Raw genomic sequence first — 19,588 nt, 5'->3', positions numbered from 1 at the left:
AAAACAATAATAATTGGTTTGTTTGCATGTCTTTTAGTCTGGGATGTTGTTTGGAGGCTTCCCTGACTGGCATACTTCAGTTAGATAAGGTTGAGATAAGGTTAATTAGGCCTATAGGGGGAATATTTGAGTTTATGCATATGGTGTTACCTCAATGGTGCAACAAAATAAAATTCAAGGGTTTTTTTTCTTTCACAATTCCCAAAATTCTAACCAGTTTTAATGAGCGCTGCCTAACTCATCTACTTTGCAACCGCAATGTGGCCATCAACCTCCTGGCACACTTGCTGAACTGTATGTGTAAAGTTGTCGTCAAAGCTTTATTAGTATTAAAAAAATTAAAACAGCTTAAAACAATGTGTTTGAGTACAGTACGGTGCACAGCTGTGCAAAGCCTCATTTCTTCATATTTGGCTTCTAAAGATCCAGACTTTCTTGTAAAGTTTTAAAGTGAAGTTAACCAGCAGTTCTCCAGGTTTTCTGAAGGTCTTTGAACATTGAATGCTTTTTCTCTAACTTTCAATCCAATCCTTTTACCTGACCATTTTCAGAGGAACTCATAATTATGGGAAGAACATTATTTGTTTCAGAGAGACACATTTTGTGGATTTTGTTAAATCAACAAAATATGTCAGAGGCCGGCATAAAATTATATTTTTTGCACAAACAAGGTTATTTCCAAAGTGCTATCAGTACATTGTGCAGTGTATCCTTTAAACAAGTTAAGAAAATGGAACAAGTAACAGACAACAAACGTGGCAGGCCTAAATAAAAAAAAGTGTGTTAGAAAGTCATGTCCTTAAGAAATAGGAAGAAATCTAGCAAAGACCTGACACAGGACCTGAGACCTACTGTTCACTGAAGCGTGTTCAGAAATGGTCCCAGTTAATTACACGGCAACTGAACTGAAAATTCAAGAAATTCAAGAATCCTGGAGATCTATTCCTTAAAGAAATAAAAAGACTGTTCAGGCTGTGTTAAAGAATAAAGGTGGTCATATCACATATTGAGTTTGATGTTTGTTAGAATTGTGCAAACTTTTTTTTTTTTTACCTCATATACAGTATTTCAATGTACGTTATTTCCTATTTCCCATTATCCTGGCAATACAAGTGGGTGGCTTGAGATTTTTTGCACTATAATGTCCGAAGTCAAAAACCAATTAATATCAATGGTACATTTTTTGTTAATGCTGGACACAATGAATTCTGATAAAAGCAACATCTAACATTGTTGTATTAATATAAGAGAGACAACCAAACCGTCAAAATTGATGAAGGTGAAAGCGCTCCCTCACTTTGCTGGCTAAGCTCCTATACTCTGCACAGATCTCTCGTTTCCTCCCTGCTATCAACATGAGGCTCAATGACACCTCATTTCAGCTCATTCACAGAGGCCAATTGAATGACATATCAACCGCTGATAAAGTATTTCCACTCAGCTCTTTAAGCCCCTCATGTGAAATGATGTCTTCATTTATTCATTCCAATGAAACCCCCATTTCCTGAATGGATTAGTGTTAAAGGGGAAATGCACTGGAGTAGGCTTAGTACAGGGAAATTTTACTTCCCCCCAAATATCCACATGATTTTCTGGATTTATATTATAAGGGATCCATTGACGGTTTCAAGCAATCTCTGAGAACATGTGCAAGTCGTTTCAGAAGTTTGGAACAAGGAAGTGCTCTTGATTACACAAAGTAGGTTTTATCTAATAGCTGGCAAAGACTGTTACGTAAAAGCAATTTTCCACCAGTATCTTGCATGCTAAGAAAACTACAGTAGAATTATAATCGAGCAGATTTGTGCATTATTGCAATCATGTATTTTGCACTACTTGGATAATTTACTCTCTTCATTAAATGATTACAATGACAAATTATCTCTCTATCGTTCTATTTCTTTCAGACTGTCTAATAAAGCTATTTTCTGATGGCATGCCAAAGGCCACTGCTGTAAAAACTAAAAACAGTATTTTCAAGCTGGCACAAGAGGCCGATCGTTGATTAGACCAAAAAGCCCAGAGATAAAAAAAACAGTGAATGGAAGCCTAAAGCTCAAGTAGTACTAATGGTTCTGAGGATTTAACCAATTTCGGTTCAGCAAATTGGTCGTGACTAAGCTTAATTTCAACCCGTCATGTGGATCATGCATATCTTCAAAATGTATTTTTCTTATTTCTATGGATCAAACAAGCACATTTAAATATTTAATCATTCATCTTCCCTCCTCTGTCCAAGGTAATCCAGCTTTATTTATTTACATTTCTTTGTTTTATATTCCTTCTTTTTGATTGTGTGTTTTAAACTTTCAATTATACATCATCATGAAGTACTGTATAAATAAACCTAGCTGTAGCTTTTGCTGAGTGTTTTTGCTGCTCACATGAGCTTGCATGCCTATTACACCAGATGAAAAGGTTGACAAGTACAAGTTGTTGTCTTATATAATTTTACATTCATTAATAATAGCTGTTTCTGCATTGATTACTTTCTGCATTATGTATAGTGTATTACTTCTATATAACACATGTGTGCCAGACTCTGATAATCCTGGAGATTCTTCAAGTAGACTTTTCATGAATCTGCTGTAAAACACATTTCTTGGATTCACATAAAATGGTCTGTTGCACGGTCTCCCCCTTTCTCCTCTCGCTCTCTGCAATACAGTATTTAAACTAATCTGGTTCTCTGTAGGGTCTTTAACACTGTAATAAATGTTTATTACAAAGAGGAAAACACAAAACTTTTATATACCCCCCCCACCCCCAACAGATCTAGCATTCAGTGCTATTGAAGTCACATTTAACTTTATAAGTGACTTGGGCTTTTTCCAGCTTGATATTGAATGTAAGCCAGTGCATACAGCCTTTCTTTTGTACTGAAGTAGCTTTTTCACTCTTTAGCACTTGGGATGTGTCATTTCTAAAGGCAAGCAGGCTTTCTTGGAGTGCTTAAAGACTAATAGTTTGCAGCGCTCTAATGTGAGAGGTGTTAACTGGAATAATGTGTGACAGGTACTCCCACATGCATTATCAAATCCCTCTCTCCTCTAACACAAAAACATGAAGATTTATTTGGTTATTATCTGTTGTCTAGCCAAGCTTTCTAGAAACTAAAAAAAACTAAAATTTTGGCAACAAAGTTGCAGCATCATTCTTCATCTTCTTCACAAATTTAAAAACTTTGAGTCAGCATGTACCCCTTCTGAGCGTTCAACAGAAGAAGTCTGGCATTTGGAAAGAGCTGAAAACAAAAATAAATGAGCATGGGGAGGTTTTCAGTTCACTATAGGAAGGTTAATTCAAGACTTTTTTCCCATTCATTTTTTGGAAAAAAGGAATATGCAATCACACAGAAGAGATTTAAAAACAACTTGAGTTGCTGCTGCAGCCCTACAGACTGAAATTTGATGAATTGTCTCACCCTCTGTCTTTCTCTTACTTTCATTCTAGTGCACTAGAATGGGATCTCTCGTACTCATTTTCTCATTCACACAATGCTCTTCTCTTCATTATTATCTTACTCAGTTTTACACCCTGCATTTCACATTGTCTATTTCTCATCCACCAGCTTTTCCTGTTTGACCGAATTTCTTTGTGTCCCTCCTTTCCACGTTTTCCCCACTCCTACTCTGTCAACTTTTACTTTCTCTAAACTCTGCTCAGTTGCTTGAATTTGCTATGTCTGTATCTTTTCCACTAGCTCTCTAATACCTGCCAGTTCTTTGGGAGAGGTGGGCTCTTTGGCAACAGATGGCGGTCGAATTTTCATCTCAATGGCGACCCTGGAGGAGAAGCGGGACTTCGTGGGTGAGAGCAACTCCTCGTTTGCTGACGAGTCAGTCCTTGTCATTAGGCTCTGTCCACTGCTCTCCTCCTCGACCAACGTGACAGTGTCTCGCAGAGTGTTGCTAGGCGACATTGCCCTGGACGGTCCGAGGACTTGGTCGTCATGACTGTCAGTCATCTTTGAGGCAGAGCGAGGAAGGACTTGGACCTGACTGCCTCCTTGTCCATTGCTCTGCGGTCTTGGCGCAGTCGCAGTGATGGCTGCTTTTCCATGGCCTGCCCCTTGGTGGCTGTAAACCTTGTATCGTATCATTAAGATGATAATAAAAACAAGCACAGAAGCAACAATAATCCCTCCAATGATGATGATCATAGTACCACCCAAGAAGTGGCTGTGCAATGCTTGGCACTGGCTGAACTCTGTGTCTGTGGTAAATGACAGACAGCCCAAAGGACGAGTTGCAGTCAGCGATGTGATGACGTCATCAAACACGGCCAGGACACAAAGATCATAGCTACGTCCAGCAGCGAGGTCCCGCACCAGGAAGTCGTTGCTGCTGGATGGAATCATTCTGCCATGACAAGAAAGAAGAACACAAAGGAAAAGAAGATGTGAGTTCACCTTCACATATTTTTTTCCCTACATGTAGAGCATGTTTAACTGATTCTTCTCTATTACAATTATTCATCTTACTCGCAAGTTTGTCCTCAGGCTTCATGGTTGGTATATATATGGTTAAGTGGACATGCAATTAGTGTGATACAAGCATATTTACTGATAGCTAATTAATTTCCTTGGATTTTCAGGCAATAGTATGACCAGCAAAAACATATCAGCAGATAAACAAATTGGAGATAATTTATCTGAATTTCAAGGGTGGGACCACACCTTCCATGAGTACATATGCCTTCCTGCTCTATAGGCTGTTTATTTTGCATTTTTGTGCTCCACCCTGCTCCCCTTGTCTCAGTTCTCAAGCCTCTCGTTAGTACATGGGAATCTGCCCAGCCCAGGAGCCACTCTCTTTCATGAAACACCGTCAATCTAACTGAGGATGTGGTCCCTGCAAATGAAATGTTTGACAGAAATTGCCACAAGTGGGATACTGAAGACAACTTAAAAAAAGAGCATTTCTATTTTTATTTCATTGAGTCTGAAACTTACTTTATTTGAGGCTCTTACTTTGTGGCTTTTCACTGAAATAAGCATACAGATTTAAACAACCTTGTCTTGTAGAAAGATATTTCTATAAGCTAAAGGTCATCTCATTGAATAACTTGCATTTTTAATTACTTTGACGACAACAACAACACTGTCAGCCAGTTTATAGTTCAGACATGACATTTTGGTTTGAGTGGATAAAGTACTACAATTGTGAACTTCAGCAGAGTCATTAGGTGGTAGTTAGGGTAATTAACTTAATAAATTACAAGAAATGAACAGTTATATATTGGCTAATTGTTTACTAGTGTAAGCTATTGGACAGAGTGCCGCAATATCTTGCTTTGGTGATTTCAGTGACATTGCACAGCGCTCTCATCGGACCAACAGAAACCCGGTTTATCCAAACCTGTGACCATTTACTACTACACTGTACCAATTAAACCAGCAAGGAAGAGCCATGCAGCAAAAAAGTCCTTTCTGAAAATGATTTATGGATCTTCCTGTTTTGCTTCCTTGTATTTTTCTGTGTTATGTTATAAAAGCTGCACTGATGACACATGCACTATCATTAGATATTTCTGTGCTGCCTATGGCACAACAGTGACCTCAGTGGCCTAATTTCCCCAGAGAGTGGGAATTTATAAGTCTATGACTTGACTAACACAAAGAGTCATCCCTCACAGCTGTAGAATTCATCATTCTCTGATTAAACACTCCTGATTCTTCTCATTGTGCACTTCATAGAATAGAATAGAATAGAATAGAATAGAATAGAATAGAATAATCCTTTAATTGTCCCACAAGGGAAAATTTGGTTGTAACAGCAGCCAAAAAGACACATATACAAACAGAGAGTACACAGCACACAGAACAGAAACATACACAATTTTTCTTACATAGTTACATTAAGGACAATGGTTACTATATACAGAGTATTGTACAGTTATTAAATCAAATAAAAATAACTACAGATAAGAGGCAAACCAGGTTGTTGTGCGAATTGGTTAATTAACTTATTGCAGTTACAGCATTGATGTAAACATCTATGTTTGTTGGGAGCAGTTCTGATTGTACAGTCTGACAGCTGCAGGGAGGAAGGACCTGCGGAAATGCTCCTTCATGCATCTAGGATGCAGCAGTCTGTCACTGAAGGAGCTCTGCAGTTCACCAACATTTACATGCATGGGGTGGGAGACTCTGTCCTGTTCTTCAGTCTTTCTCTTCAGTCTTTGTAGGAGCATGGCATTGGCTGGTCCAGTCCCAATGCCAAACTCATCAATGGCATCAACCCCAACCATGAAGTACAACTTGACAGATAACACTCTGTGTGTCGTTCTATATTTGTGTGTGTGAGTGATTTCTCATGTGGTCGTGAACTGCTGTGAAAGGACCCCTGAACTGAGATCCTAAGAATCAAATCTGGAATCTTCAACAAATAATAGCATGATCTGAGATCACGCAAGGGGGTTGCTAAAAACAGGTACTTGTCCAAAGGGGCTAACACAAGGCAGAACTATCCTGGTCATGAAGGATTCCCACAAGGGCACAACACCATTAAACTACTGGATGATTACCTCCCTCTCCACAGCATATAAGCTTTTCTCAGGCATCATAGCAAACAAGCTGAGTAGGCACATGAGTCGATACATGAGCACAGCTCAGTAGGGCATTAAAATAACAACATGTTGCCAGTGCAACAGTTCTTGGTTGATAGCAACATACCAGGATTCTAAGATCTGGCAGACCAACATGAGCAATGCCTGCACTGACTATAAGAAAGCCTATGAGTCATCCACACATGGATACAGGAATTCTTGGCACTGGACAAGGCCAACAGTGTGATAACAACATTCATCAAGAACTCAACGTGACTGCGGAAGATGACACCAGAGGCCAACTTAAAGTCTGCTGTACCAAGTAAGTCACCATTAAGTGCAAAGGTACCATAGTGACGCACTGTCCCCACTGCTGTTCTTCACATCCCAAAACCCACTAAGCCAGCTCATCAATAACAGTGGATCTAGGACACAGATCTAGGAAAGGAGTCACCATCAACCACGTTCTGTACATGGATGACATCAAGCTGTATGCCAGGAGTGAATGGCATATCGTCTCACCATCTCAACAGGATCTATAGAAAGGACATCCAGATATTATTCGGATTGGATAAGTGTGGCTGAGGCCACACTTATCCAAAGGCTGGCTTAGGAGAAATCACAGAGATTATGATCATGGCAGCAAAAGAACAGGCCTTAAGTATCAGATCCATAGATCCAGAAGTCTACCACAGTCAATAGGACTGTTGTTGCAGACTGTCTAAAGATGCACGGAGACTATCCAACACATAGTAGCAGGAAGGTTGGACCATGTACTGTATGCTAAAAGGCATAACCTTAACCATAAGTGGTGGGGATAGTGTACAGGAACATCTGTGCTGCATATGGACTACAAGACAAAATATGAGACACCAAGGTGGTTGAGCACAACAGGGCTAAGGTCCTATGGGACTAGGAGTCAGGACTAGGATTTCGGCTGTTTGTTCGTTGTTTTGTAACCTCACACAGTTGCCATGGTCAATACTGTGAGCTTGAAGACATGAGGGTAAGCCTGTGTCTGGTTTTATTGCTAACTTAATGATGTATCAGTACAGAAGCTTTAGAGAGTCATAGATTATACAGAGACATGTTGCAACAGTTTGAAAAGACTTTCTGGTGGTTTTAACTTCTTCTCATCCTATACTAGCACTGAGAGGTTTTGTCTCAGTGACAACACCTATCATTCAGTACAATGCTGCAGCAAGTATATGCACCGTCAGTGCTGATATAAATGGTACAGAGCTGTGGCAAAGTCAGTGTTTGCACACAACACAAGCACTGCGGTATCTATGGTTGGTCTCTAACCGGCAGCTTGGCAAAGATCCTATTTTAAATTGTATATAAACTGTATGTATCTATAAGTAAATATCACCTCTGTCCACTTTAATAAACTTCAAACTACTGCAAACTGGGAGTTCTCCTCAAGCTGTTTAGACAAAATGATAGCTTTTTGTACCTTTTCTCATCTTTGCAGTGTGAGAAACTAAATCATAGATTACCAGGGGAGAAATTTTAGAAAATCTGTAGGAGAGTGGGGCTGGCAATGTCCTTTAGTGAAATCCATGAGGCACATGTGGGCTTCCAATCCAAAATCTGCAGTATGACACATTGCTTTCAGTTTTAACAAGTATCTTTTTGGTTAAACTTACACCAGAGTCTAGCTGCTGTGAAAAGATGCAGCGTGTTTCACATGATGCAAACTGAGGTGTGTAAAAATGCCCTCAGGAGCTAAACAGTGTGACTCAAAACACATTATGTAAAAGTCGTGACTGATCAGAATTAAACTGTCATGGAGACAGAGGGAGCAAATTTTTAATATTTGTCACTGTATTGCTTCCAATTATAGCTGTGAACTACTTTTCATAATAATATAAAGTAGATAACAATGCTCAGTGAATGCTGAAGTTAGAACATACTAGCGGTGATATTCCTTCAAAATGAAAGTGCAGTGGAAAGTGTGAATCTCTCTGACAGAGTATAGGGGATAACTGTGCCAATATACTGTGAAACAATGGAGAGTAGTAATAAAGACACTCCAGTGTGTAATGTGCTGTGTTCTTAGCCAATCCTTGATATTTTTGGCTTTGTTGTGATTTGCTGTCATTTGTTTTTGTTTCAGTGAGTTCTTTGTCATATTGATTTGATTTGTTTTATTCTGTTTCATAATGATTAGGCTGAAAAATATGACAGATGCATCCTTCTGTGGGACATAAGCTCATTGAAAGGAAACTATTTGTATGACTTTACATTACAATAGACAGAGACATTTTTTCTTATCAATTGGCACAAATAGTAATACATGTTAAATGAATAGGTTTTGGGTTAAGCCATAGTTTGTGAAGTCTAGCTAAAGTGGGAGACAGAGTACAAGGAGTAACTGATGATAAATGATCTTTAATTTAACAGAAAAAATTATATTTTTTATTAGGTTTTATCTTCACAAGGAAAACACACTGCTCAAGCTGGCTCGCAGTCTGCACTATTGAGTTAAGTCTTGAAACCATACAGACCACAGGACCAGAGTACATGTAAGGTCATTAATATTATGTTGTAAGGATCAGTCTTATGCAGCCACACTGCGTATGAATGGATCTGTGAACCTTTTCATTCCATTCAAATTCTCTTTGCCCATAATCATCATCTAGAAGGGAAAATCTATTCCAAAACACTAGGGGAATCCCCCGGTGTGTCCCCCTGCCTATAAGTGCTCTTTTCCTAATAGGAATTAATCCAGGAAACGTCAACTGCCCTGAGGCTTTGCTAAAAGGCAGCTGCATGTGAATCGTAAAGCGAGTGGGTAGGTTGAGGTGAGGCGAATTCTAGGGAGAGATGTTATTCAAACAAAAAATACCACCACCATCTTGCTATGTTAAACTTTAACAAGCAGGATTTGTTAAGTAGAGGACTATTCATCTCCGTTTTGTGTGTTGCATTTGTGAAATTGACCTGTTCTTATAGAGATGCTTTCTGACTTATTATTTATTGGGCGATCGTGGCTCAAGAGTTGGGAGTTCGCCTTGTAATCGGAAGGTTGCCAGTTCGAGGTCAGAGGGCCCGGTGGCGCAGTCTCGCCTCTGTCAGTGAGCCCCAGGGTGGCTGTGGCTACAATGTAGCTTGCCATCACCAGTGTGAATGGGTGGATGACTGAACGTGTAAAGCGCTTTGGGGTCCTTAGGGACTAGTAAAGCGCTATACAAATACAGGCCATTTACCATTTCACCATGAATGAGTTCAAATAGGATCACTTACAAAACAGTATTGGAGAAACGTAGGATTTAATGCCTTTGGCAAGGAGTCTCGCTCAAGGAATGTTTGCTGACACACGAGGGTGAACATATTCCTTCAGCTTGGAGGATAATTTTCTTATTTACCACTGCACAGTTTTGCCAGATACACAAATGGTAGAATAAACTTCAATTATATCAGAGTAAATTAACACATGGCATTTAATTTGCACATTGGCCAGCATCTGTTTGTGTTTTGTACATCCGCTATTATACAGATGCATGAGGATTGATGCAGCATTTCCAACCAATCAATAATTAATTGTGCCGCTGAGTTTTTGATCCTGTGTAAGTGTGTCATGACTTTAAAAAGGACAAGGACTGCTGGGCCAAGCAGAAATGCTTCAGCATACCCATTTGACACTGCAATCATACTGGATGGTTTATTCAGTTAATGGGTTCAACCATAGTTGGACACACACACACACACGCACGCACACACACACACACACACACACACACACACACACACACACACACACACACACACACACACACACACACACACACACACACACACACACACACACACAGAGTTAACTTCTTCCATGATTCACATTCACACAAGCACACACTACTACTGATCTACACTAATGGTCTGTATGACTGCTGCTCTCTTGCTCACTCGCGCATCACACAAACAGATTAACAGTCAGTCATGTTTTGTCACTCTTCGGTTTGACGCTCACACCCCCAGGTTAACATGGAAACACACATACACATGAATCTGCGCCTACACATAGCTATACTAGATCCATTCAAGTACACAAAAAGAACCAATCAGATTACCGGATATTATGCGTACACGTTTAAATATACCTCAAGCAAGAGACTAGTCAGATTAACGAGTCATTTGGAAATGCAGAAAATGGCACTTTTCATTTCTTTAACGTCACTAAAATGACACATGGAAGCTACGCAATGAGCTATTGTTTATATAGAGAGAGCAGTGAGACGGGGGCCACTATTCAATCCTCGTCCTTGCAAAGCAGTACTGTAGGTCTTGGGTGCACCAACTATGTGGGTGTCTCCAAGCACACCTGCTATTTTGGTTCATGTAGGTGCAGCACAGCAGTCTGATTACAAGCATATTTGTTCCTGTGAGGGTGCTAGAGTTTTTTGCTTATGTTGCTTATGAAAATTAGAAGTATATATCTTATAAAGATCAATATTTATATCAAAGTTGACCTTTTAGGTGCTATATCGTCTGTGAGACTATTTCAATTCAATTCAGTTTTGTCTAAATAGTCCCAAATCACAACAACAGTTGCCTCAGGCAGCTGCTTGGCAGTTCACTTTTTAAAGAGGTTTAAAATACCACAAGTGGTCAGAATCTCAACAGTAAGTGTTGCTAACTTTGGGTACATACAGTGGGATGATTGCCATGCTGGCTATAACTAGTTCACTGTAAATTTTATGTCATCTGAAAATTCCAGAGATCCCAATTCTTGGGGACAGTGACTTTGTTTCTAAAAATTATCTATGTGTATGTGTTTTTGAAAATAATCGTTGTGGAAAATCAGGTTTTACTACTTTGAGAAAACAGCATGTAATGTGCTTTTTCCTCACACCACAACTTTACATGGAAACACTTACACAAATCATATCGATTAAAAAATAAACAAAAAAAATCAGATTACCCCTTAAACTACTATGTGGCTGAGTGTACACATGTATAAAAATACTGCATGCAGCAGAATAATCAGAATAACAAGTTTAAGTGATTGCATATGCTTAACAGTCATTTCTACATTTCTTTATCACTTTATCACTCTTTTAAGCTTAGAAGCAAGCTTGAACCACCAGACTTCTCAGGCTTGTAAAATTACCCGAAATTCAAATTCCACTTCTATATTCCCAGATCCTGGAAGTTCTCTATGGTGTCTCTAAATTCCTGTGAACAGCCTTTAACCTGAATTTCTGTAGCAAGTTACAGGCTTCTTACTGAAAAAAATCCTACTTTTCACACAGTGTCTTTGAATCCTGGTTCAAAATAATTCCTATTAATATAAAATGCACTTCACTCTCAACAGACTACTTATAATCTTTACCGAGAGCCGAGGGAGATTTCACAGTGACCTGTGATCAGTGGGGAGCAAGACATCCCCTGGGCTCTGACACAGAGCAATCTGTCACAGCACATGTATCATCCTGAATACTGAATAACTACGATAATGCTGCCATCTCTGCATATACTTTTTTTGAGGTGCAATCGGGTTCAGAGGAAATTGTTTCGACCCTTCAATCTTCTGATAGTGTGTTTTGAAAACCATCAGTCCTATTCTCTCATGTATCGCCGCATTTTTACAGAGACTTTATATTGACAAGTTTCCCCCTCCTTCATCAATGTTGTTTTCATGCCTTTTCATCTCTAACGCCTTTCAATGCAATTGCATTCAAAGACTAGTAATTATTGTAGATTGCTGTCATTTCCGCAGGTTATTCCTCGCTTGTGTAATGCAAAGCACAACTTATCTGTGCAATTCCCATCTAATGACTTGTATTCCAAAGCACACTTTGAAGATCTAGGGACAGACGCACAGTGCAGTGCAGCCATAAATGTGAGATCGCACGTATATGTATTTCAGGTTGTTACACAAAATAATTTCTTCATGGACTCGATATAAAGAAGGGGCGCTAAAAAGGTCACAAGAGTTCTACACTTCCATAAACTCACGAGATTGACCAAATCTCAATAACTACATATATTCGGTATTCAATGCCAGCAAGTAAATGTTACATATTATCACAAACATCTAGACTCAACTACCAAGTAACAACCTTATCTGTACAAAACACCAGTCAAAACATTTAAGATCAGAACCTTATGGTACTTTACAGCATCCAAAGTGTTCATAGGATGTCACAGTCTAATGCTTAGAGTCAATTACTACGTTATATAACAGACTGCAGTGGGAGTTTTTTTCAGCGGAGAATGGCACAATATTTGCTAGAAGACTTACAGCAGAGCTATAGGCCTCAGTGTCTGTAGCCACAAATAGCATCAATACATGGTAATAGACCTATTCTCAGCAGCTCTACTTTGTTAGCATGTCATTATTGTCTTGTCTCAGGCGAGAACAGTGACAGGTTTGTTAGAGGCTCTTGTTACAACAGCAAAGTGACGAGGGCCGCTGCACTGCTCAGTCCTTTGTGTGCATGTTCACGAGTGAGTGTGCCCACTCTGAGTGTGGCTGACATTTACATGCACAGTGCAGTTATGTGTACACACATCTGGGTCTGTCATAAGCCTGACATTTTCATGCTGTCTGCATTTACTTAGGCTGACTGGCAGGAAGAAGCTTTGTTTGTAAATACTGTCAATCAATCAGCCCTGGGGCACCCGCAATGGATATCCACACAAGCATGCGCGCACACAGACACATGCAGTGTCGCGGAGTCACATCCAGAGCTTTGGCTTGCAACTGTTGATCTAAGCAAAACGTCAAGTGAATATTTATGATAATGTGCCCTGACTGCTTTTTTAAATAATTTAATGTGCCAATTATTCAACCAGCGCAGACAGTCCAGAATAGAAGAGGGCAAAGGTTTGACAGCAAAGTCCCTGAAGTACACAAACTCTGTCCATCTGCTAGACGCACTGCAAAAAGAAAAAAAATCACACTAACTGTGTCACTGAGCAAAACATGGATGTTATATTAACTGGTGGATTCGGCAGAACCTCATCAAGCTTCACAGCAAAAGAAGCGGATTTCTTACAACTAACAAAAGTGCCTGCCAAAAATGGTATCATTTATTGAAACCAATCATTATGAAAAAAAACGGACTTTCAAAAAAATACGTCAAATTACTTTCAGAGCTTGTCATGTTTTTTTGTTTTTTTTGCAGCGTACCATAGCCATTAGGTATTCACAAGACCCAGGGGCAGAATTTGATGTTACAAGCTTTAATTATGAAAATAAGTGCCACATAATGATTCTGAGTGGAACTCTCCTTTGGGAGCTGGCAAACTGAGGGCCCTGTCTAGTTGCCCTATCTTAAGAGGTGAGATGTCCCCCTGCAGCATCCCCAAGGGAACTGAGTCAGTATTTTTAAAGTCCTACTGACTGGCTCGATCTGTTCGTTTTTCACAGCAGCATTCATTTTGAAATAGCCGTGCTCTTTCTTTTCTCTCCCTCTTTTTCTCTATTGCTACACCATGCACATAATTTTCCTCCCAAATGGTCCTCAAACTTCTCTTTTCATGTCTTTCCATTTCGCTCAATCCTCTCCTGATTTATTTCTTCCATCAAATTTAATTTCTTAGCTTCTCTGTCTGTTTAACTTCGATTCATTTCCTCATGCTTCGCTTACACCCATATATTGAGGCAGATTAGATGTGTTTAACTGCCTTGCAACAACAGTTTCACCTTTATAGATGATGTAAGTGGTGGTTAAACCATCAGATATTGAAAAAAAAATGTCAGATCGAAAATAAATAGCTGTCATACTGAATCAGTTTTTTTTTGTTCATGCAGTTTTGCTATGCCTATTTATCACAGTTTAGTTTCTCAAAGCTAAAGTCTAATATCTTTTGAAAGCATATTTTTGAGAGCTCATTGTTCTTCCTCCTAGCGTTATTTCCGCTCTGCGGGTTGCTTTTCTGCAAAGCCGCTTCCATTCGGCACGGTAAAGGGCGTTGTTCAGGTTGGCGCCGATCTTCTTCACGTCATCTTTAATTCAGTCCATCCATCGCCTTTTTGGTCTGCACTTTGGTCGCCGGCCTTGGGGACTGAGTCGCAGTGCTGTTCTTGCCACTGAGTTTTTGTCACTTCTGACCACATGCCCATACCATCACAGTCGTGCTCCTTGCATTTTCTCTGTGATTGGTGCAATGCCCTGCCGCTTTTGGATGTCGATGTTCATGACGTGGTCCCATTGTGTCAGGCCCAGGCACCATCGCAGCATCCGCATTTCCATTTCCATTGTGTGAAGGGTGTGTTCGTGCTTTGCGGTGGCTGGCCACCACTCTGATCTGTAAAGGGCCACAGGGCGCACTACGCTCTTATAGATCTTCGAATTGAGGCGGTCGGGCATTCGTCGATCGCACAGGACACCAGTGACCACTTAATCCAGACTGCATTAATTCTGGCTCATACGTCTGGCAGGATGTCGCCATTGTTGCTGAACATCAATCCGAGGTACTTGAAGTGAGATACCTTTGCCAGGTCTTCTCCATCGACGCTGATGGTGCTGTCGGTTTGGGGGCTGGCTTCTAAGTACTCGGTCTTCTTGGTGTTCAACCTCAGCCCATACCCACGCCTGAGCGTGTCTTCCATTGCTGCGTTTGAGAGCTCATTAACATTAAAAAATCTTCTCATTGTCGAAGTTACAGTTAGATATATAATTGTCTTCTGGATGTCTTCAGAGCTCCCCTTTAGCCCCTATATGTGTGACAAGTTGATTTTTATTTGTCAAAGCTGCAACAACTTTCCCTAGAAAATAAAATACTTCGAGAGGAAAACTATGAGGTCTAAAGAAAGTCTGTATTATTTTCATCACATGGTGATCTGAGACAAAAAAAACAAGAAATAACTCAGTTTTGTGTTAAAGAAAGTCATACAACTCAACATTATTGCTTAATTTAGCAGTAATTGCAATGCATAAATGAGCTGTGGAATCTAAACTGATAAATCCTGAATATTTAGCTATACAAAGTTTTAACAGTTTAAATAGTAGTCATCCTGAGAAGGTGAGCCTGTATACTTTTACAAGAGAATAAGAAACTGTTCTTGCATGCACTTTGTAGATAGTTTGTTCAGGGGAGAAAGTCCTGTATCAAAACTAATTTAGACATTTCTTCTATAAGTCTGTTGAGTTTTTAAATGTATGTTAGATAGCTAATTGCACTGACTCTGAGACCAGAATAGGTATCGGTTCCTGTTTCTTTTTACTTTCAGTACATGTTGGAGCCACACTATACTGTTTTCTATAGTCAGGAAACAATTAGGACATACTGCTTTCATGTAACACTGCACGCTAAACTTGACCTTCTTACTTCTTACATCTCTGCTGTAATCTGCAGCACAAAATTTAAAGTAAATCGAAAACTGAAAGTGTTTGCTTATCAAATGGGTGCTGCATTACTTAACTGTCTGTGGATGAGAACAACCAGAAAAGCATACTGACTTCTGTAGTGCAATGTGGAAGACCTTAGTCTTTTAGACATTAGTAGTAGTTATAACAGTAGTTATGAGTGAGATTCATTAAAAGAGGGTGAAAATCTTGATGATGCACTCCCAATATTGTCCTTAAACTTCAGGTTTGTTGATCTTCAAAAGGGTATATGTTTCAAATTCATTTATGTTAAACAGTCCTTAGTCTGAATTGCCATCCTGTTCCCTGAGAAACACATGTAAAAACCTATAATTACAGTGTATTGTGTTTTTGAGGTTGCAAGTATCAAGCTGCATCTGTGTTGCTAGCAATTTACTCACACCCAAATTAAATCTCCTTGTGATCCCATAATTGGGTATTGGTCATTGCTGAAATAAACTGTCTGTCTCTGTCTTTATGAATTTGCACATTGTTACTACATCACGGTGAGAATTTTATACTCCTGTTGGTTCCCTTCTTGTGGTTTCATGTTAATTTACCTAGCTTAGTAGATCTGTGGAGCTAGATGTGTCGCTTCATAAATCTCGAGCTACTCACCTCTTTACCCACATAATCCTTTGCTTCCATTTTCCTGCTTAAAATATTCTTCATAACACCTTTTCTTAGAGATGGATTATCATGGAGAAAGCAGATAATTACAGTGGAAGAGACTTTCCTATTTGTTTTCCATGGCATATGCTCATTTTAAATCAATTTATTTTATTTATGGCTTTAGAATAGGAGTTTTATTGATTAATTCGGGGCTGATGGAAACTAACATTAATTTGTTAATGAAATCCTTCTTTCATGTCTTTTTAATGACTTTATGAACATCAAGTTACAGATTATATGAATTCATTTTGGGAGCCAGAGATACTAGGAAATTTCATATTTCGCTTTTCTATGTTATAAATAAGCTGTTAGTGGATGCATAGAAGAAAATATGATTAGCTTACATCTGTACATGATGTCTATTATAAGCAAAATAACTCACTGACTCACTAGGTTAGAGATGTAGAGCAGTAAACAGCACTGGTCAGACTTTTTAATCTCTTTGACTCACATTTTCTGTCTTATTATTTACCTCTTGTCCTCAGTATGTTGCACTGGTCCTTTTCTGCTCTAACGAAATAACCCATCTGTTCTGGTTCCTCTGACTCAAAGGAAATCTTCTTAATCAAGCCTTCCATTTCAGATGTCAGCTTTAAACATTAAGCATGGTCTTCAATCTTAAATGTTCTACTCATTGCAATCAGCACCAATTTTAACTCTTACACAGATGCTGAAGTAGGGTACGGGGTAAATACAGAACATATAGTCATGAACTTGCTTCATTGTAACACCAAGTGTCATGTTTGCCAAGTTGAACCTAGTAGACCTTTCACTCCACAGCTGTCCCCGTCTCCTTTTTTAAATTCTAGTGACAGTGGATTTTACACTTTCACACACACACCTTGAAAAGTGACCAAATGATTACACATTTTATCATAACAAAGATAAATCTTGAACCTCTTCCAAGTCCAGATTTATTGAAACAGCACAATCTTGACGTGCGAAACAGAGTTTTCCATCAGAGATACTGAGTTGTGTTGTCCAATAGCCTAAAAATCTCCTAATTTGTCCCATGAAGAATATCAATCGAGTACAAATTTCTGAGGTTTGAGGTAAAATATATTTCTGTAAATTTGATTTTTATTACTCAGTAGGGCAGAAATTCAACATGTGCTGATTCAGTTCTTTAGAGTGAAATGACACAGAATAACCCCTGATTACTCTTTTGTTCACAGATTTTGTCTCATTAGAATCTTTTCTCCATTCATGATCTCCTCTGATTTTATTATATAAGTACTAGTTCTACGCATGTCACTGGAAATGCATTGCTCATTTCTAAAGTTTTAAAAATACACAAAATACACACCTGACAATCGTATTGTCATCATTTTTCTTTCCTTCAGAACAGGTATTTATGAGCACAGTATGGACACTTTCCTTTTATAGCTAATAACAATTACGGTATGCAGAATACCAGTTTAGACATTTTTTGGAAACTATAATGAGATGATATGTTTGTTTTGTTTTAGATCCCACTGGCTGCCAAAAGCAATTATAGGATGCCAGGGTCTGTGATGAGACATTTGGTCTTTATACCAACTTTCACAGTTTGAGCTAGACAGTGATAGGAAATCAAAGCTGGACTGAAGTCTGAAAGTGTCCAGTGACGATATGATGGTATTTTTGTTCACACATAACATTCTCCTTTTGCTTAACAGACTGTGATTTCCTGCGTGCATTGGAGCATTTCACTGTTGAATTTTAGATTGTGTCAGAATTAAGCACCAGCTCTCTTTTAGAAAAGGGTCATACCCATGATCTGATGGGTAGATGAAGCCGCTGCATAAATTCAAACGCTTCACTGAATGATGGCAGAAGACAATTCAGGGGAGATGCATAAATCTTTATCAGTCTGATTGTGTTTTGACCTGCACCTTAGTCAAAAGCTTTGGGCAGTGACCAACCGAATAGGATTATGGATTCAAGCAGCCAAAGTGAGGTTTGTGCACACACTAACTGGGCTTGGTATCCGTAACAAAGCGAGTAGCCAGACAATCCAAAGGGCCTCAGAGTTAAGCTTGTTCCAGTGCATTCAGACGGCCAAATTATATTGTTTGGCAGCTGGTAAGGATGCCAACCCCGTCATGTGCATCCCTTTCAATGTATACCATCTACGGCTGATTGAGAGAACAGTCCACCGTAGGCCGAGGATGGCTGGATAGGCACGCTGGAGGGGCTTCCAGCTGGCAGGAGAGCTCAGTGGGACTCCCCATAAGGAGCAGAGTCTGTAGGAAAACAAAGATGAATACACTTCCTTTTTTGCTGGTACCTCAAACAAACATGACGTGAGGTATAAAAAGACAGGCATCGAATCATGTACTGTCTGGCATAAAACCATAAACAGTAGGCACAGCTTAGTGTGCAACAAATTGAGAAGAAAAAGGTTTTATTTTTTCAAATAATGTGCGGCAACTGAAACGGCTCCAGTTCCTTTTTAAACTACTGGATGTGTGTTTTCTGCCAAAATGATAAACCTTCTGTTTATTAATACCATAATCAATCATTCTGCAATACCTAATGATTTTGTTGAAACAGCTGAAAGTCACTGACCACTTTGTTAGGTACACCTATTCAAATGCTCGTTAGCACCAGTCACCTTGCAACTCAGTGGATTTAGGCATGTAGGCAAGACGATCTGCTGAAGGTCAAACCCAGAATCAGAATGGGGAAGGAAGATGATTTAAGTGACATTGTTTTTGGTATTTTCCAACACAACCTTATTTGGAGTTTGCAGAGAATGGTCTGAAAAACTGAAACTATCCAGCAAGCTGGGTTGCAAATGCCTTGTTGATGGAAAGGTCAGAGGAAAATGTCCAGACTGCTTTAACTGATAGGAAAACAACACTAACTGAAATAACCACTCCTTTGAAGGTCTGCAGAAGATTAACTCTTAACACTCAACACGTCAAACCTTGAAGCAGATGGGCTACGGCAGCCGGAACAGGAAAATGAAGCTACAATCCACATGGGCTCACCAAAATTGAATAAGAAAAGATTGTAAAAACCTCCTTGGGTCTGATGAGTCTAGATTTCTGCTGCAACCTTCG

The 19,588-nt window shown here is 39.3% G+C and overlaps 1 protein-coding gene across 5 annotated transcripts in view; it reads right to left on the bottom strand.

Annotated features, from left to right (window-relative positions):
• Nucleotides 1–19,588, bottom strand: part of LOC113036260 (leucine-rich repeat and fibronectin type III domain-containing protein 1-like protein) — a 199,619-nt gene that overhangs the window by 17,881 nt on the left and 162,150 nt on the right. For all 5 annotated transcript variants that reach the window (XM_080288731.1, XM_026192475.2, XM_080288728.1 and 2 more), the window contains exon 9: nucleotides 3,715–4,361. In XM_080288731.1, the coding sequence (XP_080144857.1) occupies nucleotides 3,715–4,361 (647 nt within the window). The remainder of the gene's footprint in view (nucleotides 1–3,714; nucleotides 4,362–19,588) is intronic.

This window comes from Astatotilapia calliptera, chromosome 14 (assembly GCF_964374335.1).
Source record: "Astatotilapia calliptera chromosome 14, fAstCal68.1, whole genome shotgun sequence".
Classification (NCBI taxonomy): Eukaryota; Metazoa; Chordata; class Actinopteri; order Cichliformes; family Cichlidae; genus Astatotilapia; species Astatotilapia calliptera.
The sequence above is the reverse complement of the archived record's forward strand: the minus strand, read 5'-3'. Positions and strand labels throughout refer to the sequence as shown.